This window comes from Lithobates pipiens, unplaced genomic scaffold (genome assembly GCF_037356315.1).
Source record: "Lithobates pipiens isolate NorthernLeopardFrog02 unplaced genomic scaffold, aLitPip1_a1.2 Scaffold_27, whole genome shotgun sequence".
NCBI lineage: Eukaryota > Metazoa > Chordata > Amphibia > Anura > Ranidae > Lithobates > Lithobates pipiens.
In genome coordinates this window covers 29,536,842-29,561,419 of record NW_027507788.1, presented here as the reverse complement: position 1 = coordinate 29,561,419, position 24,578 = coordinate 29,536,842, and the positions used below count along the sequence as shown (strand labels likewise).

Here is a 24,578-nt window from a genome sequence, read left to right as displayed (position 1 = left end):
TGTACCCTTGCAGGGGTAAAGTGCATCCACAAAGGGGCAACTCTGGCCTCTTAACTGGGGATCCCTCTTCTTCTAAGTTGGGTCTGGTCACAGGGTACATTCTCATATAGGTTGGATGGGAAAAAAATACTACTCATAGCGTAAATAAATAGATTAAGTCGTTTATTAAATCTAAAAATACGTTAAAAACGCACATATAATAAATAGTGCTCCAGGATCAATGCAGACATCAGCAACAATAGATCAGCGCTTCAGATGACACACGTAAGACGGAGCTTGGCAAGTCATCACATCACTTTTGTTTTTTAGAGTTTCCGGTCTGTGGAATGCAAAGCGTCCCAGATCTAACGTTGCTGACACTTTCATTGATCCTAGAGCACTATTAAAGTATTTTTGGATTTAATAAACGACTTAATCTATGGATTTATGCTACGAGTAGTATTTTTGTCCATCCAACCTATATAAGAATGTACCTTGTGACCAGACCCAACTTGGAGGAAGAGGGATCGGCAGTTATGAGGCCAGAGTTGCCCTTTTGTGGATGCACTTTACCCCTGCGGGGGTACATCTTTCTGGTGAGTGTGGAATCGAGAGGGGAGCACATGTGGAATTCACTCAACTCTTTACCAATATATTGTTGGTCCAAGCACAAGTCACTTTGAAAGTCACTATATATCTCTTGAACTGTGGTTTTTTTTTGCACATGTTTTTATTTTTTCTCTCTGATCTATAGACTACTTTGATGGACATTTGTTTGCATTACAAGCACATATAGCACTTTATTACAGGATGACATATATGTAATTCAGCATTTACAGAATTTGCATATGATATTGATATTGTTTGCATGGTTTATGATTTTAAGAGGCAGTGCACGTCACTAGAGGGTTTTCTTTTTTAACTTTCTCAACACAATCACTGATTAAGTTTATTAATTTATTTATTTTTTTTCGCTTTTTTATTTTTCTTATTTCAATACCAATATGTACCAGACTCTGGGCAGCGCCAATTTACCCCCCCCTCCCCTATATAATAATCTTACCAAATCAACCTTGTGGAATTTTGGGGTAGGCAGCAGCTATACCTTTTAATCCATAACACGGAAAATAATTACTTACTTCAACTATACCAAATGTTTGCCTGTTCAATGAATGGGTGTCACTGCAACGGTGGGGGCCCCAGAAATGCTCATTGGTACAGTGGGAGTGAGGCATGTGTCAGTGCAGAGGCAGGCATTGATGCAGTGGGTCATGTGGGAGCGGTGGTGAGAGCAAAGGGGTAGGATGGGGGCCAGGAGCAGTGGTGAGAGTTAGGTGTGAGGGGGGGGGAGGATAGAGGTCAGCTATGGTGGTGAGACAGCGGGGAGAGGGAGTTGGCATGAAGGTGAACTGGTGGGGTGGTTTCAGGTTTGAGCATTCTTTTTTTTTTTCTGAAAATATGGCAAAAGAGAATTAAAGGGATTGTAAAGTGATTTTTTTTTTATTTAAAATAACAAACATGTTATACTTACCTCCACTGTGCAGCTCGTTTTGCAGAGTTGCCCCGAACCTGCTCTTTTGGGGTCCCTCGGCGGCTGTCTCGGCTTCCTCCCGCAGATGCTTCTCACGTTCATGCGAGCTCCCTCGCATTGTGAGAAGCATCTGCGGGCGCGCTCCCGTGATACAGCCGGCGGCTATAGCCGCTCGCTGTATCACACGGCCCCGCCCCCCGGCGCTCCGCGTCAGTGGATGTGATTGACAGCAGCGCAAGCCAATGGCTGCGCTGCTTTCCATCCATTCACTCCAGCCAATCAGAGACCAGGCTGAACGGTGGCAAGGACGGCGGGGGGATGAGCGCGGGACTTTCGAGGGGTGAGGTAAGTAAAACGGGGGGCTGGGGGTGCCGGCACTGTCAGATGTTTTTTCACCTTAATGCATAGAATGCATTAAGGTGAAAAAACATTTACCTTTACAACCCCTTTAAACCCTAAGCCACATTTTTTTTTAAATTATTTAGGTTACATGTTGACATTTTAATGCATTTAATGCAAAATAGTGGTTTGATTTTAGTAAAAGGAAGTCACGTGGTCGTCTATTTCACACGATTCATAAATGCACAATATTTTTCAAGAAACCTATCCTGTGAAACATGGATTAAAATAATGAGATGCTAGCTCAGGAGTTTAAATAGACCCTCGACACTAAACAAATTAAGAACATTGTCACCATAAAACTCCTAACCAAATACAGCTGGTGAAATGGTCATAGCATGTCCTAGGACAACTCTGATGTCACACTGGGTCATTTCAAGTGCAAACACTAAACAGTGTTATTTGGATTACCAGCAATCCAAAAAGGAGAAATGTGGTTATATTGCTGTACAGAATGCATCTAAAGCCCCATTATAGTCAAAGAAAAGTTATGGACATAGTACACTTGTATTTTGTATGCTTCCAAACTAGCACTAAACTAACAAATATTCAGCGCACTCTCGAGGAAGCCTAGTGCTGCCCAATACTAGTGCCACACTACCAGAACGGCAAGTATGGCAGTCAGTATAGAGGGACATCACCTTTATCTGCCAGCAGTGTAACACAGCCACAGGCACAGAAAAGCACTGGGCAGCTGACTACCACTGGCAAGGTTTGAGCATTCTAAATAACAAGATGACACACTGGGTAGGAGGACTCACATCTTCAAAGCTGTCGTCCCATTCCTGAGCCGTTATCACATACTGGACCTTGTCATTCATGTATTCCTCCAGTTCCCTGTACAGACAACATAGCACAAATGGGATTACAAGGAAGGCCACATGTTATTTGGCCGAACCATAAATACTATTTAGGCAGAAATGAGATGCTTTAATAATACATTATTACATGAACACTACTTAATAATACATTATTACATGAACACTACTTACCCATTAAAAGCCACAATGTACCGCTGGAGCGTCCTACGCTCAGACTTTGAAAATTCTCCATATAAGAAAAAACGTTTACCAGCAAACAGATCTAAAAAAGTGGAAATAAAAAATAAATAAATTATATATATTATAAATTACTAATTATTATATTAGTGACCTTCCAGTGTTACAGCAAGAAGGGGTCAGAACACTGAAGGAGAAATTCAGCCTTTATTTTTATTTTTTTAACAGGGGGGATTAAAAAATAACAATAAAGGATACATTCTTTTTTTTAAATGCAAATTTTTTTGCAGTTAAAAAAATGTGTATTTTTTTTTTTTTTTTTAGGAGCCTGGAAAGCATTGCACCAGCAATCTCCTGAAGACTGTCAGTGTGAGCTGTCTGCTCGTACATCGATCGTTTCACACTGACAGGAAGAATCAATGAACTACCAGAGTATTCAACAACGCCATGGTAGTTCGTGGAGAACTACAAGCTGACAGCCGCAAATGATGTCGGTACTTGCAGTTCATTAATTTACAGAACACTGTTAATGAAGGACGCAGCCGTGTGGGCGGAAACCAGCACAGCCGCACTCTTTTCAAACAGGGACAGCTGGTACGGGGAACTTCCCCTTGTACTGCTGTCACACAGAGGGCTCGGATCGCCAAGCCACTGCAGGAGCGGGAAACATGTTACATTTTCCAGCCTAAAAAGGGGTGGAACGTATAACATGCTCCCGAAGCTGAACTTTTCCTTTAATTTAAAAAAAAAAAAAAAAAAAAAAAAAAATTGTAAAGCTGAAAAGCTGAACTCCAGGAAAAGACACAAATGAATGCAGCTTTGTATTTTAAAGTGTAACTAAAGTCCCACTGTAAAAATACAGCAAGCAGGCAGGCTTTATTACTGCAGAAGAGACATGTATCTTCTGCAATAAAATGCCCCTGCCTGCCTGCTTGCAATCTTCTCCGACACTGTAAACTATAGCCTCCCAAACTGGGCCGGTCTCTGAGTGCTCAAGTGACAGCCTCCTGCAAGAGCAGGAGTGACGTTATCCCCCGCCGGCAAATGAAGAGGCCCGAAAAGGCCCCCCAATCTTGGGGGATCAGGAAGGAATTTTCTTCCCCTGTTGGTGCAAATTGGATCGCACTTTGCTGGGGGTTTTTTTTTGCCTTCCTCTGGATTGTGTATATAGGATTGTATGATTTTTATTTCCCTTTTATTGGCTGAACTAGATATACTTGTCTTTTTTCAATCAGACTGTGACTATGTAAGATGCAAGTGCAGGACTGTTGGGCAGGTAAGTATGGAGACTTCAGTTCCGCTTTAATAAACAATCAGATGTATTTTTTTTTTATTTAAGCAGTATGTGGACCTGAATTTGACCTGGCATCAGCTTCTTTCTGTCCCTTGTATAGAAAATATCAGACTGGGAGAAGGAGGGGCATAAATAGAACCCATACAGGTGTTATGAATGCAAATGTACTGACAAGGAAAGTGCTGATGGGAGGAGGGAGCAGAAAGATGAGCCCATCAGCCTGCTGCTGCTCATTCACTGTCCAGTCAGCAGGCTGGGGGGGGGGGGAAGAAACACCACTGCATTAATTTACTGTAAGCAGTGTCATCTACCATTCTGTGCTGTGTGCGGACACCATAAATCTCAGGACTAGATGGACAGAAACACAAATCCTTTTGCAAGTAAAGATCTCCCATATATTGTTTCAACTGTGTTTAGCTCTTTGCCAGGAGCTCAGTTTTAAATTACAAAATGAGCCACGCTGCACTTATATTTAGTAAATCAATTTTAACAGAACTGAAGGTAGTCTTTAAGCCAATAAAAAAAGTCTGTTTTAGGATTTTTTTTTTTTTCACTGTGAAATGAGTAGTCAGTTACCTGTCCCTACTGTACCAACCTGGAAGATCTGGAATGGGCAGGTCCACTTCTGGCTCCTCCTCCACATCTGTGTTCTCATCTGTAGACCCGGCATATGGATCGTCCTTTTCTGGAGCCGAGCTCTTCTTTTCTCTCTTCACCTTCTCCTCCTCCATCCTGAATGTAATCAGACATCACAGGCGGGTAGAAAAAAAACAAAAAACAAAACCCCCACCATCTCCAGGATACTATAGCCTCTTTCACACAGGCTTTATGATTAGCTCCGCCTGTCAGTTTTTCCAACAGACCCGATTGGAAGTTCCATGCAAGTCTATGGGCAGACGGATGTAAACATCTTTTTCTTGACCCAAGCGTGATGGACTGGAGGACTTTTACATTTGGCTACCTATAGAATTATCACAAGTGGGCCATAGTTCGCTGTCAAAAAGCGGACAAGAAAACTGAATGGGCATGAATGTCACGAAAATGATATTAGTCATGTTTTTATCTGATTCAGCAGGGGGACTTCTCACAGATTCCCTGCTGAATGAAATAGTGTGGCCCCATGTGAAAGAACCCATAGGCCCCTTATCCACATGCGGACTTGCCTGTCCGCTTTTCATACATCTATTGACCAATGAAAAATGGACATCAGTGCATGTCTATGGAAAAAGGCCATCCATTTACATCAGCTTCCATCAACATGTTTTTTTTTTTTGAACAGATCAAAGTTCTATATTTCTTCCATTAAAAAACAAATCGGACGAAAAACGGATGTAAAAAATGGACAAACAGTCTGCTTTGACAAAGTGGCTCTGGGACTCAAGTGGTTAAATACTTTAGCTGGTGGATGTAGAAACAAATTTAAAAAATGGATGAAAAAAAAGTGACTGAACTGATGAAACGAACAGCCCACATGTGTCTAAGAACCCTAACAGAACAATTATCACCTCCCACTGTACTCCCCCAAATAATATGTCGTGGTCCTTCATTTATCCAATAGGATACCTGGTGGTTACTTTGTAGGACAACACAGTTATGTATGTTAAAACAGTTGCGTGGTCCCTTTAAGAATCAAAAGAGACTATGAATGATTGAACCACCATAAAGACATTCATCAAAGTGCAAAAAAGATGTGAGAATGCAATGTTGTCCAATAATTGCTAACAAATATGTATTATCAAATAATGTCATGAGGAATTTATATAAAGTGGAGCAATTATTGGACAACATTGCATTTTCACATCTTTTTTGCACATTGATGAATGTCTTTATGGTGGTTCAATCATTCGCAGCCTTTTTTTTGGTTGACTTTTAAAAAGGGACAGCGCAACTACTTTCATCTAGTCTATATCAGTTGCTTTATAATGGCAATTATGATGACCAGGCCCCGGGGGGGGGGCGGGGGGTTTGGCGCAGAGTGGCTGTGGCAGCCCTGCCTAAGGCCACATACATCTACATACTAATGCACTGGGTTGGGGAGTGGCGCCTTTTCTTCTCTTTGATATACAGTGCTGCTGTCCTTTGTATATTTCCAATTTGTTACACCAAGTGTAGTGTTATTTATAGTTTAAGCCCCAGTTCACACACATATGCAATGTGGGAAACACCGCAATCATTGTGCGTTTCCGGCATTCCAATCGCACTGTGATTTGTGATCTGCTGCGTGCGTTTGCCTGCACTGGATCGCATGGTACAAAACCAGTGTGGTTCATAAAAAAGGTGCCTGCATGTGCTAGGCGGTGTGATTTGAGCCGATTCAAAATGAAAGGATTCAAATCGCACAGAATTGCTTTGCAAATTGCACAAGAAGTAGTTTGATTCCTATTCCCATGCGAGCTATAGTGTGAACCCATGTGTATAGTTATATATGTATCTTTACTTTAAAACAAACCTTGTACCTTAGTGGCAAAGTTCACTTATTCAAGGTGCCCCCACCCCTTCCCCTCAATAAAGCACTACAAAAAAAGTGCCTGTGGGGGTAAAAATAGTTATATGTTATACTGCCCTGTTCCTGACTTTTGTAGTGCAGGTGGTAACATTATCCTATTAGACGTCATAACAAACATTTAAAGACATAAACCCCAAATTCTTTCCTATAGAGCCAATAATGTCCAGCAGAGGACGCTCTACTTACTTCCTCAGTTCGCCCTCTGTATCACCACCTGAGTCCTCTTCATCACAGCGTCCCCCACCTGTAATGGCCGACAGAGGTGTCAACAACTTGTATAGAATTTGGTTATGATCTCTAAGGCCAACGTCTAGAGTGGAAAATAGACAGTTTCAAGGCCAGTATGCCAAATACCCAACTGCCAATTTATTTACGCACCCAATGTAACATAAGAATTTTCATCAAAGTCATTCATTAACTGTTTCCTGACCGCTCCAAAGCAGATTTACTACTACAGGGCGGCTCCCCTGTGTAGAATCGTGTATATATACGTGATTTTGTACTTCTGCCTAGGGGGTGCCACCGGTGGGCCACTTTTGCTGTGATAAACCACAGCAGAAGCCAATCTGCGAGTGCTGGGCACTGGATGTCTGCCGGTATCCACTGATTGTCAGTAAAACAGATAAAAAGAAACTGAGATCGATATGTAAACAAGGCAGATCTCCATTCTGGCAGGTGGGAAGGAATGGATTTAGTGTCCCTGCAAAGAAAATCGATCTCTTCCCCTGGTAAAAGCACCTCACACAGTACACAAAAACACTGGCTAGGCACACAGTTAACCCTTTGATCGCCCCTGATTTATAACCCCTTCCCTGCCAATGTCATTAGTACAGTACTAGTACAGTATTAGTCATAATTGGCTGCTGCAATATCACAGTCCTGCTATAAGTCGCTGATCGCCACCATTACTTGTATATATATAAAAAATATAAAATATATCTCATAGTTTGTACACGCAATAACGTTTGCGTAAACCAATAAATATTATTGGGATTTTTCTTACCAAAAACGTAGCAAAATACATATTGGCCTAAATTTTAAAATTAGATTTAAAAAGAATAAAAATTATTAGATATGTTTTATAGCAGAAAGTAAAAAATATTGTTTTTTTTTTTTTTTTTAATTGTCAGCCTTTTTTTGTTAATTGGGCAAGAAGTAAAAAAAAAAGTGATCAAATACCATGAAAGAAAGCGCTATTTATGGGCTATTTATGGGAGGAAAAAAAAATACAAAATTTTATTTGGGTACAGCATCGCGTGAACGCGCATTTGTCAGTTAAAGTAACGCAAGGCCGTATCGCAAAAAAGTGGCTGGTCATGAAGGGGGGGGGGGGGAAATCCTCCGGAGGTCAAGTGGTTAATGAATGCTGAGCAAAAAGTAATGGAGGGAAGTCAAATTTTCACCTCTTCCTTCCCCAGTCTGGCCCACAAGGGAGAATAGTAGGAATTTATGGTAAGAGGGAGGAAAGAAAAAATGAAAATAAAATGAGTTGTAAATTTAGTGAAAGGTGCTTTAGGAATGGAGAAAATTATAAGTCGTCTCACCCATATCCTCCTCATCTGTAGATGCTCCAAACAAATCCTCCTCTGTTGGTCTCTTGGGTTTCTCCTCCTCCTCCTCTTCCTCGCTATCCTCCTCTTTGATCACTATTTTAGCCGGCTGGGCCTTAGCCGGGCTGGACCCCTGAGTCTTATGGTTTGTTCGGCTGTTGTCTGGATTCTGATATCAGACGGAAAAAAAACAAGATAGGAACACAACATGAAGGATAAATTAGGACAACAGCTCATCATATCAGCTTCCTCCACCTACATCTTACAAATACATTCGGTTTCCCTTGCTGACTTTAAAGAGACCCGGTCATGACTGGGCTTATGCAAGCATCCCAATATTGTTTAGAAGTGAATATGTACTGGATTTGTATACATTTTCCTTATTTTAGTAGTCAGGTAACTATGAAACATTGCATGACTATTTTGTTTTTATAGACCTTAGTAGCTTAAAGAGGAAGTAAACCCTGATGGGTTTTACTTCCTCTTTATTTCCCTGCAAATGCAAAGTATAATGGGCTACTATGCATCACATAGTAGCTCATTATGTGTCACTTACCTGAAACCGAAGCCTGCAATGCCACCGCTGTCCCCACTAGCAGCGAACATCCATCTTCACCCCTCTTCCTTCTGGGGCAGCAAACTCTGTGACTGGCCAGAGTCCATGCACGCAGGAGCCGCCAGTCACAGCATGATCTCTTTAGAAATGGCATGATCTGCCCTTTCTAAAGTGCGCATGCGCCGTAGACATAGGTGCACAGCTTTTTTAATATAGGCTTACCTGTCGGTATAAGTGGTTGTATAGGGTGTACAACCACTTTAAGCAACAATTTACACACAATATGTCAATGTAGTGCCCCCCTCATCCTATAAAGCTCCATTCAAACAGAGACAAATGTTCTGCTATGTCTTTATAAAGCTCCTTAGTGCTCTGGGAATCCTTTGTCCCGTATTAAAGCTGAACTCCAGCTTTTGTTACACTTTACATAGTTTGTTTGGCCAAGCTGGCCCAAATGAACAGTATCCCTCACTAACATGTGAGGCCGCTGGATATGTGGTATAAACTGTATGTAGCTGAGGCCACATACAGCATACCATGCTGTGTTCCTTTGTGAGCCGAGACCTTCCTGTCTCATACACAAAACACAATGAAGTCTGAGTGGCGGTCATTATAGCAATGAATACAAAGCTTCCTCTGATTGGCTGAGTCAGAGAGGAAGGCTGATGATGTCACAACCTCTGACTCCAATCAGAGAAAGCTTTGTATTCATTGCTAGAATACATCACTTTCTATGAACAGCTGAACGCCGCACAGACTTCATTGTGTTCCAGGTAAGAGGCAGGAATGTCTCGGCTCCAACCGGAGAAAAACAGTGCAGTATGTAGCCTCCGCTACATACAGTTTATACCGCACATCCAATGGCCTAACACAATAGTGAGGGACATAGTTTGTTCGGGCCAGCTTGGCCCACACAAACTGTAAAAAGTGTATGAAAAGCTGGAGTTGAGTTTTAAAAGTTAAGGATAAAAACAATGCCTGTGTGTACTGGACATAAAGCAAATTGTCAGCAAGAATGGGGGATACGTACTGGTCTGTGTGCTGGGGCTTTTGGTCGGGGTGGAGAGTCTTCCTCGCTGTCATCTTCAGTGCTGCTTTCAGCACCATTCATCAAATATCTGAAATGAGAACAGTACATTAAATATTCTCTGCACCTCTCTTATTGGGGATTTTCATGTCTATTAATGTATATTACCTAGGGAGGTCTTGTCAAGTGACCCCATAGCAAGCCCATTGCTAAGGGGGCCCTTGTGCATGCACGCTACCAAGCTGGCTCTGTGTGTCCATAAGTTACACAGAGCACGGCTCGGCCCTGCCTTCCACTCCTTCTGCACTGGTTGTGATTGACAGTAGCAGGAGCCAATGGCTCCCCCGCTGCTGTGTCTGAGCCAACAAGGAGAGAGATATCCGAGAGAGCCTCTGCTCTTGTGCACATTGCTGGATCGAGATTGGGCTCAGGTATAAGTAATAAGGGTGGGAAGCTGCTAGCAGAAGTTTTTCTTTACCTTACTGCAGAGAATGCATTAACCATTTCAGGACCGCAATATGTATATACACGATGGGCCTTTAACCACTTGCTAACTAAGCCTCCTCTCTAAATTTTTGACTGTTTAAAATTTGTATTTTTTGCTAGAAATTTACTTAGAACCCCCAAACTAAATATATATTTATATAGAGAGAGCCTAGAGAATAAAACGGTGATCGTTGTAATATTTTATGTCACATTGTATATGCACAGCAGTCTTACAAAAAAATTTTTAAACAAAAAAAACTTTAATTTTACCCCCTTCCTGACCAGAGCACTTTTTGCGATGCGGCACTGCATCGCTTTAACTGACAATTGCGTGGTCGTGCAACGTTGCACCCAAACAAAATTGACGCCCTTTTTTCTCACAAATAGAGCTTTCTTTTGGTGGCATTTGATCACCTCTGTGGTTTTTATCTTTTGCGCTATAAACAAAAAAAAGCAACAATTTTGAAAAAAAAAGCAATATTTTTTCATTTTTGCTATAATAAATATCCCCCAAAAATATATACAAAAACTATTTTTTTTCCTCAGTTTAGGCCGATATGTATTCTACATATTATTGGTAAAAAAATAAAAATAAATCGCAATAAGCTCACATTGATTGATTTGCGCTAAAGTTATAGTGTTTACAAAATAGGGGACAGTTTTACATTGAGTCTGCCGGTTCCGTGGGGCACGGTCACGGTCAGTGTGAATTGCCTGCGAGTCAGGTGCGATGCGGGAACCCGCAGTGGATTTGCAGGGTTTCCCACATCGCACCAATGTAAATCGAGCCTTAAAGTGATAAAAAAAAAAAAAGGGGGGACAGTGTAAAAATAAAAAGTTAAATAAATAAGAAAAAAAAATGTAAAGCGCCCCATCCCTCCGCGCTCGCACATAATTGCACCCATATGTAAACTTTATGTGCACCACACGTGAGGTATTGCCATGAACGTTAGAGCGAGAGCAATAATTCTAACACTAGACCTCCTCTGTACCTCTAAACAGGTAACCTGTAAAGGCATTTAAATAGTTGTCTATGGAGATTTTTATGTACTGTAGTTTGTCCCCATTCCACAAGCATACACAATTTAAAGGGTGACATGTTAGGTATCTATTTACTCGGTGTAACGTCATCTTTCACATTTTACAAAAAAATTAGGAGGTTGCAAAACCGCTCCACATATACCGTGTGACATAAAAAATTGCAAATATCACCATTTTATTCCCTAAAGTCTCTGCTTAAAAAAATAAATAAATAAATAAATAAATAAAAAATGTATGTTTTGGGGGCTAGAAAGTGCCAGAAAAAGCCTGGTCTTAGAGTGGTTAAAGTGGCTGTAAACCCGATTGATGAAGTGTGAGCTGGGCACATATATTTGCAGTGTTTTCTTATCTCTCTTCAAAGCACTAAGTCCCTTGGCTTTCTCCTGCTCTGCTCTTCGGTTATCAGCCTGATAACTTCTGACAAGTTCTCCAACACATGCGATAAAACCAGGCTGATTTTGTGTCAGGGTGGGTGCTATAAACAGATTAGCATAAAGCTGCTTTACTCACAGGACAGCTCTGAAAGTCTCGTCCTATCAGGAGGGGGAGCGTGTGTCTTTCCTCCAATCAGCTGTCTCCGAGTGTAATCCAAGACATCTCTCACAGTGCAGGATGAGGAAGTGAGAATTCTAACACCATCTGCACTTTCTAAACAGTATTTAAAGCTGAAGACAGCAGATATACATGTAAAACGTATGTAGGGAGATTTGTTTCATCTCTGTGTATCATCTGAGGCTTTTCACTTCACTGGGTATATGCGAGGGTTTACATCCACTTTAAGGTAAAATACCTTCTGGCTTTACAACCACTTTAAACATTTTAATTGCATTTCGATCAGGGGGAGCGGAGAACAAGGGATATATTACACTTTAGTTCCAAATTCCATTTAACGAAAGGAGCCAGACTTACTTTTTACAAGGTAAGCGTTGCTTCGCCCGGTAACAGTCCATGACCCATTCTTTCCTCACAATGATTCCCCCTGCTGATTTTACCTGGCTGTATTTTGGGGTATTGGCAAAGGCACATCTAGAAACGAATAATAAAAAAAATATATATATATATTAGTTGTAAAAGTACTGATAAGTATCACAAATTAATAGCAGTCATCTTGTGTGTGCTCGATGTGTCAACTAATGCAGACTGAACAGCAAATACACGTTTGTCCAAATAAATTCCTTACATGTGGCAATAAGAGCAATGGCATCTTTTACCATTAAAAAGCAATCCTTGAGCTTCAGTCAGAAAGATGTCACCAGTCTACTGCAAGAAAGGCAAATCGTTTCTTCCAAAAAAATAAGCCAATAACACAGAGCCTACTGTGCAAATCCAAGCATTTGTATAACCAAGTCATCTATGAGCCCACATCAGATGGTGACCCTGCATGATGCCTGAACAAAGATGGCAATTGTCTTCGGGGAGAAAGGGACATGAAAATATTGTAACTTGGATACAAAGGCAATACTTGTATGTGTCACACCTACACAATGCTATGCACCTAATGTGACAAAATACAGTATATAACAGTATATAAATACAATGTTTCATCTGCGATGATCTATTTGAACTGGTGGCTGTGTCATTAGTACTGAGGTAAGTAGAATTTACAGAACAAAGACCAGAGCATTATGCTGCTATGTTACTTAATGTGGAACTTCACCCAAAAGGGGAAGTTCTGCTTGTTTGCATCCTCCAATCCCCCCCACCACCCCCCACGCTGCCACATTTGGACCGTTTTGGGGGGAGCAGGTTCCTGGTTTTGACAGGTACCTGCTCCCGCTTCCGGTCAGATTACCGTGGCAATCTGAGCAGAAGTTCAGCCCCCCCCCCCCCCCCGCAGCTTTCTGGGAACGGGAAAATTTTACCTTTATCACGCATTCCCCCCCCCCACATCCAAAAGGAAAACCCCAAGCTCCAGGCAACAAGCAAACAGTTTAACTGTCAATACTTCATGGTGAGATTAATGCATATATCTTTTTAAGAAACGCAATCAGTGCAGGTTGGTAAATACCAGTCTCTGTCACAGTACATACATGAGGTGAGTGCAGTCCGGGGTCCAGTCCGGTCGGTACTTGGCACCCATCTCCAGAGCTTTATCCCTGAGGTCCGACCGGAAAGGGTTCTGGAAACCGCTCAGCACAAAAACTGTTCCCTGTAAGATCCGATTCAGCTCCACTGGCTGAGAACTGGAGGAGTTCTTCTTTTTGGCGGGTTTTTCAGGGGGTGGGGTCTTCTTAACAGGAGGAGTAGGAGCTTGGGGCTCGGCTGAAACAGCACCAACAGAAGAGATGTATGGGTAAAGGTCATGGACTGTAGTTCAGTACACAAGGTCAGTTCTATCAACTTCCATACATTAACCACCAGAAAGTACCTTTAATTTTCTTGGGTGCTGGCTGTGAGCTGTTCTCTTTGGAACTAGACGGGGACACCTTGGCAAAAGGACGGCTAGGGGACTCCTTGTTGAACTCAAATTTGCGTTTTCCAGATGAGGGTTCCTGTAACAGAAATTTTAAGCATTACTAAAGAGGGAAAAAGACTGCCTTCTGATGTACAGTATGCTAAAGTGGCTGTAAAGGTAAAATGTATTTTTTTTACCTTAAAGTGGTTGTTAAGTCACTGTCATAGCTTTGTATAATCCTGTGTGCCCCTGTGTCTGTGTTTTATTAAAAAAAATGTCCGTCTATAACAGGAATTCAGAGCGTGCTCGGCCAGCTCTCTCGATATGACAGCTGGAGCGGGAGGGACCGAACCCCCCCCCGCTGACTGCAGTTGGGAGGAGAGAGGAGAAAGCCGGCTGGACACGAGCACCGCGTGGCTCTCTGAATTAAGGTATAGACGGCATTTGCAGATGACAGAGGCACATAAAACTGACCACGGTGTCAGCCATGATAAACCGTGGTCAGTCTACAGAGGGGAGAGCAAGATAGGGCAGGATCAGCCAGGTATTTCAGGTGATAGAGAGGGCCAAATGACACAGCACAAGCACTGTGCTGTACAACATGCTTTAAAGGAACAGGATACATTTTTAAACATTTTAGGGCGCTCCACCCAAAAGGGGAAGCTCTGCTTATTTGCACCCTCCACTGCCACATTTGGAACCTTTTGCGGGGGAGAGGGGAGCGGGTAACCTGGTTTTGATAGCTACCAGCTCCCACTTCTGGGTAACATCGCTGCAGCGACCTGCGAGTATTTTCAGACCCTCTTCTTTCACCCTGCTGCCTTCTGGGGCACACACAGACAGCGCAGTGCGAATTGTGCATGTGCAGTAGGAAACCGGCTGTGTAACCTGAAGGCTTCACAGCAAGATTCCCTTCGTGAAGATGCCAGCACCTGCACCTGTAGCTGATTCATGAATTGGCTTGGTGTGTCAACATCACTGGATCCCTGGACAGGTGAGTGCCCTTATATTAAAACTCAGCAGCTACAGTATTTGTAACGGCTGACTTTACATTTTTTGTGCCCAAACTGGGGCTCCTCTGAGTTAAAAAACATTGTATGTGCAGCTTCCCCCCTAAATATTCACCTGAGGCCAATCTCAGTCTAGCGCTGTGCACGTCTGCAGCAGCTCTTCTCCCCTCTCCTGGCTTGGCTGAGAGCATAGGGAGCCATTGGCTCCTGCTGCGCTCAGTCAAAACCTGTGAGCAGTAAGTCGAGGGAGGAGCTGAGCTGGGCTGTGTGTCTGAATAGACACAAACATCCTGCCTCAGGAGTGAGCCCACAGGAGTGCCCAGTAGGAAGCTGCTTCCTATGGGGGCCCTCAGCAGGGGGAGCCAGAAGCACTGGTGGGGGACCCAAGAAGAGGAGGAACAGGGCTGCTCTGTGCAAAACCACTGCATAGAGCGGGTGAATATAACATGTTTGGTATTTTAACCATAAAAAAACTTGAAGCTTTACAATCATTTTAACTGCCCGCCTGCCACCCGCTGTTTAGACAAATGGCTGCTGACTGGATCCCTTCTTGTTCTGGGCCAACATCATATGACAGTGATGGCGAACCTTGGCACCCCAGATGTTTTGGAACTACATTTCCCATGATGCTCATGCACACTGCAGTGTAGTGGAGCATCATGGGAAATGTAGTTCCAAAACATCTGGAGTGCCAAGGTTCGCCATCACTGTCATATGACGTCACCCATTCTCACCGTCAGAGCGTGCAGCGATGATGCAGCTCTTTACCCACGTGATCAGCTGTGCCCAATTACAGCCGATCACATGTAAACACGGACGTTCTGGTAATCGGCTCTCCTCGCCTCATATTGAGAGTTTGAGTAGAGGAGATGCCGCTGAGGAGAGACCTACACAGCTATTCATGGCACTGATCATCAGTGCAGCCCTAACAGTGCCCATTGGTGGCGCAAGTCAGTGCCGCATATTAGTGCTGCCTCATCAGTGCAGCTTCATCAGTGAAGGAGAAAAATTACTCATTTAAAACATTATTTGACAAAAAGAAAATGTTTTTTTTGTTTTTTTCAAAATTATTGGTCTTTTTACGTTTTTTTTTTTTAGCAAAAAATAAAAAACCAAGTGGTGATGAAATACAACCAAAAGAAAGCTCTATTTGTGGGGAAAAATTATAAAAAAAAAATATTTGGGTACAGTGTTGCATGACCACGCAATTGTCATTCAAATTGTGACAGCACTGAAAGCTGAAAATTGGCCTGGGCAGGAAGGGGGTAAAAGTGCCCTGTAGGCAAGTGGTTAAGTATAGGACATGGGGTATCAGAAGAAAATAACTGAGATAGAGGCGTATAGTAGACTTGTGATTGCTGCTCCACTTCAAGATACAGTTCATGCATAGAGTTACAGAAAAAATAGATAAATAATACTACATTACCTTTGGTGTGGCATTGCTGGGTGAAGTTTTGGTGACTGGCTTATCACTGCTGGCATCAGTGGAGCTGGTTCCCTGTAATGCCACAGCGGCGTAGCTTTGTGAGGGTGGCGGTGCTATGGGACAAGTACAGAGAGAAAATACATCAACCCAAAGCAAATCATACCCATCACAATTCAAAAATGTTCCACCAAAAAAATAAAAACCATCAATATTAAAAAAATCATCAATATTATTCACAAAAAGTTACAGGCCAATGTTAATTGAGCTTAAAGCGGAACTTCACCCAAACAGGGACATTCTGCTTGTTTGTATGCGCCCCCCTCCATTACCACATTTGGCACTTTCGAGGGGGGGTCCACTAATTCCACTTCCGGTCAGACTGTCGTGGCGATCTGTGTGGAAGTTCAACTCCCCCCCACCCCCCTTTCCTCCTGCAGTCTTCTGAGAACATCACAGGTCCCAGAAGACTGTATGACCATTCATGAAGCGCAGCTCGCGCATGTGCAGTGGGAAACCAGCTGTGATGCCAGAAGGCCTCACTGCCAGTTTCCCTTATGTAAGATGCCGGCGCCTGCACCCAAAGCCGATTGAAGAATTGCCACATGTGAGGGCATCACTGGATCCCTGGACAGACAAGTGTCCTTATATTAAAAAGGTATCAGCTACAGTATTTGTAATGTCAGAGAGTGTGTACACACCGCTCAGGTGGATAAGTCATCTGCCATCCAATGTGGGTGCCGTAATATACAGGTATAGAAGAAAATCAACTGCACACCACCAGGAGCTTGAATGAAGAAACATTCTTTAGTTTCATATGCCAAAGGTAAACAGGATACATAGGATAAAAGGTAGACACATTTCGCACGCAACCAATGTGCTCATTTCACTACTGTTGTTTACCTTTGGCATATGGGAATAAAGACTCTCTCTTCATTCAAGCTCCTGGTGGTGTGCGGCTGATTTTCTTCAATGCAGTATTTGTAGCTACTGACTTTTCATTTTGGGGGGGACTGGAGCTCCTCTTTAACCACTTAAGGGCCGAGCCTCTTTTTGAGATTTGTTGTTTACAAGTTAAAAACTGTTTTGTTTTTTTTGCTAGAAAATTACTTAGAACCCTCAAACATTATAAAAAAAAATGTCTAACACCCTAGAGAATAAAATGGCGGTCATTGCAATACCTTCTGTCACACCGTATTTGCGCAGCGGTCTCACAAGCGCAAATTTTTTGGAGAAAATCAACTTTTTTGAATTAGAAAATAAGACAAAAGCAAAGTTAACCCATTTTTTTTTTTTATATATATTGTGAAAGATAATGTTACACAGAGTAAATTGATATCCAACATGGCACGCTTCAAAATTGCGCCTACTCGTGGAATGGCGACAAACTTTTACCCTTACAAATCTCCATAGGCGACGTTTAAAAAATTCTACATGTTGAATGTTTTGAGTTACAGAGGAGGTCTAATGATCACAGCAATACCTCACCTGTGGTTTAAACACCATTTTCATATGCGGCCACTACTCACGTATACGTTCGCTTCTGCACGCGAGCATGGCGGGACAGGGCACGTTTAAAAAAATATTTTTTTTTTTCCTTATTTATTTTACCTTTTATTTTTTCATTTTTACACTGTTCTTTTTTTTTTTTTTTTTTATTGTGTAAATTTTATTCCTATTACATCCCTTGTATTAGAAAAAAAGAATGACAGGACCTCTTAAATATGAGATTTGGGGTCAAGAAAATGCAATAAAAAAAAAAATTTTGGTCATAAAAAAAAATAAAAATAAAAAAGAAATGGCCCTTTAAGAGCTATGGGTGTAAATTAAGTTTTGACGTCGCTTCCGCTGAGCAATGGTATGGAGGTGGGGGTCCTCTTCCCATTACTCGTCTCCATACTACGCATGGATGAACATCCGATCGCCACCGCCAGTGCGGACGGCTCAGTTAAGAGGCGCAAAGATCACTATTATCGGAAACCAGACTGCCGGCTGAAAAAAAAAAAAAAAAAGAGGATACCGGGGTTATGGCAGCTAGCTGCTGCCATAACGATATTCCTCTTCAAACTTAGGACGTATATCGGCATGCGGCGGTTCGGAAGTGGTTAAAGCGTATTATAACCAAAAACAAAAATGTCTGCATTTGTTTTCTCTTTTTAGGCTTTTTTGTCTTCATTTCACCTGGTGATACGGCCAGTAACATATTTCTTGTACTAGGGTGTCTGCATTCTGTAGTAGTGAAGCAGTCACCTTAGGACAGCAGCATTGCCAGTCTTTTGAGACAGTGTTGTAAAGCATAATTAGAACAGAGATATGATATAGGCCGCCTCTCAGATCCCTTTACAGGACGTTATTTCCAGCTATTCTGTTTTAATTTTTTTTGGCCAATTTGTACAATTTTATGGCAAAAATAAATGGTTTTACAGTAAATTTTAAAACGCCAGATCCAATCAACTCCTTTACCGTTTCCAAACCTAATGAGGGAGTTACCTTTTGGAAGGGTATCTTCTGGCTTGCTGGGGCGACTGAAAAAGAGACTCCCAGGACGCATTGATGGGCTGTCCTCCTCTTTTACCTTAAACTGGCCCAGTTTGGTGACTTTCTGAAGATAAAGAAAACATTAGAACACAATTTTGCCAACAGTAACAGGATGCCAGCTGTCATTTTTCCTGGTGTATGTTACAAAAGTAAAGCAGGAACCCGAACATGTATTTTAATCTTTATAAATTTAAGCTGGACTCAGAGCAGATATAAAAAAAATATATATATGATTGAACCCAAGCGATGTATTAATTTTTTTTTTACCTAAAACTGGTATACGAGTCTTGTTACAAGCCCCCCTTTAGGAGAGGGATGGGCAGCACACTGAGCCAATCGGGGCTCCGCTGCATTTGTCATGTCCTTCATCAGGTCGGTAAGATAGAGTGATGACCTCATAAGTGTCCTTATTGGTCAAATCACAGGCTGGGATAGGCTGGTTACCAAGCAGTAGAAGAGAAAAATATGGTCACCAGCCAAATCACAAGTTTGCGAGGAGTTCAGCTTTAACATTTCACATTTTCATTTGCCTAGTCCTATTTTTAAAGCGGTTGTAAACTCAAATGTCTCCAATAGTATTTTTTTTTTTGCTTTTTTAGTAGCGGTCACGTGTCCTTCCTGCTTTCCTTATCCCAAGCCAAGGGAGCCGAGTAGGAGGGGCTAGAGATCTAAGAGAGGGAGGGGGGAGATGGAGAGACACACAAAGGAGAGCTGCAATGACGGAGGCACGTGTTCTGACCACGCTTTCATGGCTCAGCAGCCATGATAAATGTGGTCAGCTTTCGGAAGGAGTGGGGGTCAGAACCAGGCAGGATCAACCAGGTACTGTAGAAATTAAAAATGGGCAATTGACAAAGCAAAAGCCCTATGCTACAGCTTGTACCTCAACCACATAAGGACCGTAAGGATTTGCCCCCTTAATAACTGGGCCATTTTTTTGCGATACGGCACTGACAATTGTGCGATTGTGCAACACTACATCCAAACAAAATTTATGTCTTTTTTTCTCCACGAATAGAGCTCCTTTGGTGGTATTTGACCACCTCTGCGGTTTTTATTTTTTGCGCTACAAATGAAAAAAAGACTGTAAATTTTGAAAAAAAAAGCAACAAATGTCCCCAAACAAACAAATTCTTCCTCAGTTTAGGCCGATATGTATTCTTCTACATATTTCTGGTAAAAAAAAATTGCAATAAATGTATATTGGTTTGTGCTAAGGTTATAGCATCTACAAAATAGGGTATAGCTTTAGGAATTTTTTTTATTTATTTTTTTTACTAGTAATGGCGTCAATCTACGATTTTTAGGGGGACTGCGACATTGCGGCAGACAGATCTGACACTTTTTGGGACCATTCACATTCATACAGCAATCAAAGCTAGAAAAAGCCACTGATTACTGTACAAATGTCATTGGCAGGGAAGGGGTTAATTCTAGGGGGCAATCAAGGGGTTAAATGTGTCCCCTAGGGGGTGTTTCTAACTGGGGGGATGGGACTGCCTGGAGGAGGAGACATATCGCGGTTCATAATCAGTATGAACAGCAGATCTGTCTCCTCTCTCTCCTGACAGAATGGAGATCTGTCTGTTTACATTGACAGATCTCCGTTCTGTCTCTCTCAGGAGCAATCGCGGGGGCCCGGAGAACTTTGCGGCCGCCAGGCACACGCATCGGCTGTCATCGTGTGCCCCAAAGTGGTCTTAAAGCGCATGACGTACAGCTACAGTGATTTCTCCAGGGGAGCCGACACTGCCACAGTATAACTGCGCCAACTGGTCCTTAACTGGTTAAAGAGACAGGAGAATAATCACTTTAAAGCAGAGTTCCACCTAAAAATGAAACCTCTGCTTTAAGGGTGGTGACCCCCTGACATGCCACATTTGGGGGGGGGGGGGGGGTAGCGGATACCCTCTTCTTAGAGGGTCCCAGCTCCCACTTCCTCCCAGCACACAGCAGAAATCACCTCTCCCCCCTCTCTCTTGGCAATCACCTGGGACACGTCACAGGTCCCAGATGATTGCTCGGCCAGTCACGGTGCACGAGAGGAGGCGGCATTACTGGACCCTGGGACAGATAATTGTCCGATTATTAAAAGTCAGCAGCTGCAGTATTTGTAGCTGCTGAGTTAAAAAAAACATTTTAATCAGAACTCCACTTTAAGACCACACACATAATACCAATTGATCTTCATACCGGAGAAGCGGGAGTTGGTTCATCTTTGTCCGGTGGAGAGTTAAAGCGAATAAATGACAGTCCGTACGCCAGATTCTAATGGAAAATAGAGAAATAAAAAGGAGTTAACATGATCACATTTGTAAAGTAATATTAAACCCTTATTGAACTTTTTCCTTTTTGATCAACTTTTCTGGCTGCAATCGTCTCCCTGTCTCAGCACCTTCCTGAACTTCTGGCTGTGGAGCACACACCAAATTACCACCTCGACCCCCTGACATAGGGCTTTCTCCGTTCACAAAAACCTTTTGCTGGTCCCTCCTCCCTCATATTCCAGCAGTGGAGGAACAGCAGAAAAGTAAGAATTTTATTTTTATTTTTTCCCCTTTATGAGACAGCTTTTTTTCATTGCTGCAGTCAATCTAAGGGCTGGTAGTCAGAGCAGCCATTTAGCTACGGAGAAGGTGGCCTGAGGCACAGAGCACGTTCTTGTGTGGCTGCTGTCCCAGGAGGGAAGCATGCCCATAAGGGTGGCTACACTGAGGCTCCAAAAGGAAAGAGCAAGCCAACGTAGCCACCCTATAGGTTGTAGTGTAGTTTGAAAGAGATTCTCCTTAATAAATGACCCTGAGTAGAAAAGCAGTCAGCGCTTCTGAAAGCATGTAGAGAGATGTTACCCCATAGTATTTCTTTATTTCTTTTTATTATAGGTTTAATAAGGCTTTAAGGCCCAAACTTTTTTTTTTTTTTATTTAACTGTTACTGCCTTGTTATTAAATGCTTTGAGGATAATTAGCAAATCTACATGTCTGTATGTGCAAGGCATGCTTTGAAGAGGGGACATGGGAAGCCAAAACTAAACTATACTTGAAGATGGGACTTCACTCCAACAAAAGTATGCTATGGGGTAACATCTCTCTACATGCTTTCAGAAGCGCTGACTGCTTTTCTACTCAGGGTCATTTATTAAGGAGAATCTCTTTCAAACTACACTACAACCTATAGGGTGGCTACGTTGCCTTGCTCTTTCCTTTTGGAGCCTCAGTGTAGCCACCCTTATGGGCATGCTTCCCTCCTGGGACAGCAGCCACACAAGAACGTGCTCTGTGCCTCAGGCCACCTTCTCCGTAGCTAAATGGCTGCTCTGACTACCAGCCCTTAGATTGACTGCAGCAATGAAAAAAAGCTGTCTCATAAAGGGGAAAAAATAAAAATAAAATTCTTGTTCCAGCTCAGTATCTCCTAAAGCAGTGATCTCCAAACTGCAGCCTGGGGGGGGGGGGGGGGGGTGGCCAGATGCGGCCTTTTGCCTGCCTGTATCCGGCCCTTGGGGCACTATTACTCCCAGTGATACCAACAAGGTGGCACAATTCCTCCCACTGATTCCAATGATGGGGCACTATTCCTCCCACTGACACCAGTGATGGGGCACTATTCCTCCCACTGACACCAGTGATGGGGCACTATTCCTCCCACTGACACCAGTGATGGGGCACTATTTCTCCCACTGATACCAATGATGGGGCACTATTCCTCCCACTGACACCAGTGATGGGGCACTATTTCTCCCACTGATACCAATGATGGGGCACTATTCCTCCCACTGACACCAGTGATGGGGCACTATTTCTCCCACTGATACCAATGATGGGGCACTATTCCTCCCACTGACACCAGTGATGGGGCACTATTTCTCCCACTGATACCAATGATGGGGCACTATTCCTCCCCCTGACACCAGTGATGGGGCACTATTCCTTCCACTGACACCAATGTTAGTGTGGCACTATTCATCCCACTGACACCAGTAATGGGGGCACTGTTTACCCACATTGATGCCAGGGCATTTTCTACTCACACTGACAGACCAGCTGTCCAAAGCTTAAAAAAAAAAAAAAACAGTAAACTGGCCCTTTGTTTCGAAAATTTGAAGACCCCTGTCCTAAAGTACCGAAGCCAGATAAAGGTCAGCAATGGCAGACTACATATTTCCCTCAGCCTAGTTAAATTTACCACTTGCCCACTGGGAACTTAAGCCCCCTTCAGCTTTCAGCACTCTCACATTTTGAATGACTATTACTCAGTCATGCAACATTGTACCCATATGAAATTTTTGTCCTTTTTTTTCACACAAATAGAGCTTTCTTTTGGTGCTATCCCATCACTACAGTTTTTTTTTTTTTTTTTTTAGCGCTTTCAATTAAAAAAGACCAAACATTTTGTACAAAATTGCACTTTTCCTTCGTTTCTGCTAATTAGTAATTTTCTTCATAAATTTTGGCCAAAATGTATACTGCTACATATCTTTGGTTAAAATAATCCAAATCAGTGCATATTATTTGGTCTTTGTTAAAGTTATAGAGTCTACAAGCTATGGTGCCAATCATTGAAAACTGATCACACCCGATGTACTGATGGCCTAATCTATTTAATTTCTAAGTGCTGGTTCACACAGGGGCGACGCGACTTGCAGCGCGACTCACAGACGCGACCTGCACACGACTTCAGCAGCGACTTGCAAAACGACTCCTTTATAGAAGTCAATGCAAGTTGCTTGAAGTCACCCCAAAAATAGTACAGAAACCTTTTTTCTAAGTCGGAGCGACTTGAGTCGCTCCTATTAGAACGGTTCCATAGTACAGAACGGAGCCTGACTTGTCAGACGGCTAAGTCGCCTGACAAGTCGCTCCTGTGTGAACCGGCACTAACAAGCCAGGAAAGTACAAATACCTCCCAAATGACCCGTTTTTGTAAAGCAGACATTCCAAGGTATTTAGTAAGAGGCATGGTGAGTTTCTTGTGAAGTTGTAGGTTTTTCCCGACAATTCTTTGCAAAATTAAGATTTTTTTTTTGATTTTCTTTCACAAAATTGTCAAATTAACAGGTTAATTCTCACACACAGCATATGCATACATCAATTTACACCCCAAAACACATTCTGCTACTCCTCCTGAGTTTGGCAATACCACATGTGTAAGATATTTTAACAGCCTGGCAACATACAGAGGCCCAAAACGCAGGGAGTACCATTAGATATTCTAGGGCAGGGGTGCCCAACCAGTGGCACACGGAGCCCTCTGATGTGGCCCAGCGACCTCCTGCTCTGGGATAGAATAGAAAGAATACTGTTATTGAAGGTCAGTTTATTACTAAAATCACAGTGTATATATGGGCATATCTTTTCTGCAGTGGGTACTGGGCTGCTTTCAAACTGATTCACAGGTGCACAGCAGTTTACCTGCAGGTTACTTGTACTGAGCCATAGACTTCTATTATTACCTGTGAGTTTGGTGAGCTTTCTGAAAGTGCACCAAACCTGAAGAATATAATAGAAGTCTATTGCAAACTGCAGGAAAGCCAAAGGTACACTGCATTGCACACGTGGTGTGGGTAAACCGCAGCGCATCAGTGTGAAAGCAGCCTTGGACCCCTTTCACACGACCAATTGGACCCTCCATTCACCTCTAAATAGGGGCAGACATAAACCGACTTGTGTTCTACCTTCAATACGATCTGCCAAAAAGTATCGTGGGCTGCGTCTGTGTCCGCTCTGCAAATGCAGAGTGGACACAGACATGCCATCCACTCGCTCCGCTCATTGTGGCCCGCGACCGGTTACCAAGTCGCTCAAGTGGCCCTCTCTCTTCAAAAGGTTGGGCAACCCTGTTCTAG

The 24,578-nt window shown here is 42.7% G+C and overlaps 1 protein-coding gene and 1 non-coding gene across 2 annotated transcripts in view; both read right to left on the bottom strand.

The window, feature by feature from the left end:
• The window catches only part of XRCC1 (X-ray repair cross complementing 1), a 50,944-nt gene that overhangs the window by 13,926 nt on the left and 12,440 nt on the right, over positions 1–24,578 (bottom strand). Inside the window, exons 6-17 of the mRNA XM_077456701.1 lie at positions 20,927–21,001; positions 18,686–18,797; positions 16,199–16,311; positions 13,736–13,859; positions 13,398–13,629; positions 12,277–12,393; positions 9,844–9,931; positions 8,252–8,426; positions 6,894–6,951; positions 4,797–4,933; positions 2,902–2,992; positions 2,671–2,746 (exon numbers count right to left, since the gene is read on the bottom strand). Coding sequence (XP_077312827.1) covers positions 2,671–2,746; positions 2,902–2,992; positions 4,797–4,933; positions 6,894–6,951; positions 8,252–8,426; positions 9,844–9,931; positions 12,277–12,393; positions 13,398–13,629; positions 13,736–13,859; positions 16,199–16,311; positions 18,686–18,797; positions 20,927–21,001 — 1,398 coding nt within the window. The remainder of the gene's footprint in view (positions 1–2,670; positions 2,747–2,901; positions 2,993–4,796; positions 4,934–6,893; positions 6,952–8,251; positions 8,427–9,843; positions 9,932–12,276; positions 12,394–13,397; positions 13,630–13,735; positions 13,860–16,198; positions 16,312–18,685; positions 18,798–20,926; positions 21,002–24,578) is intronic.
• LOC143934704 (small nucleolar RNA SNORA74) lies at positions 2,421–2,618 on the bottom strand. The gene has a single exon (XR_013263345.1). It is a non-coding gene; the product is annotated as a small nucleolar RNA SNORA74 (small nucleolar RNA).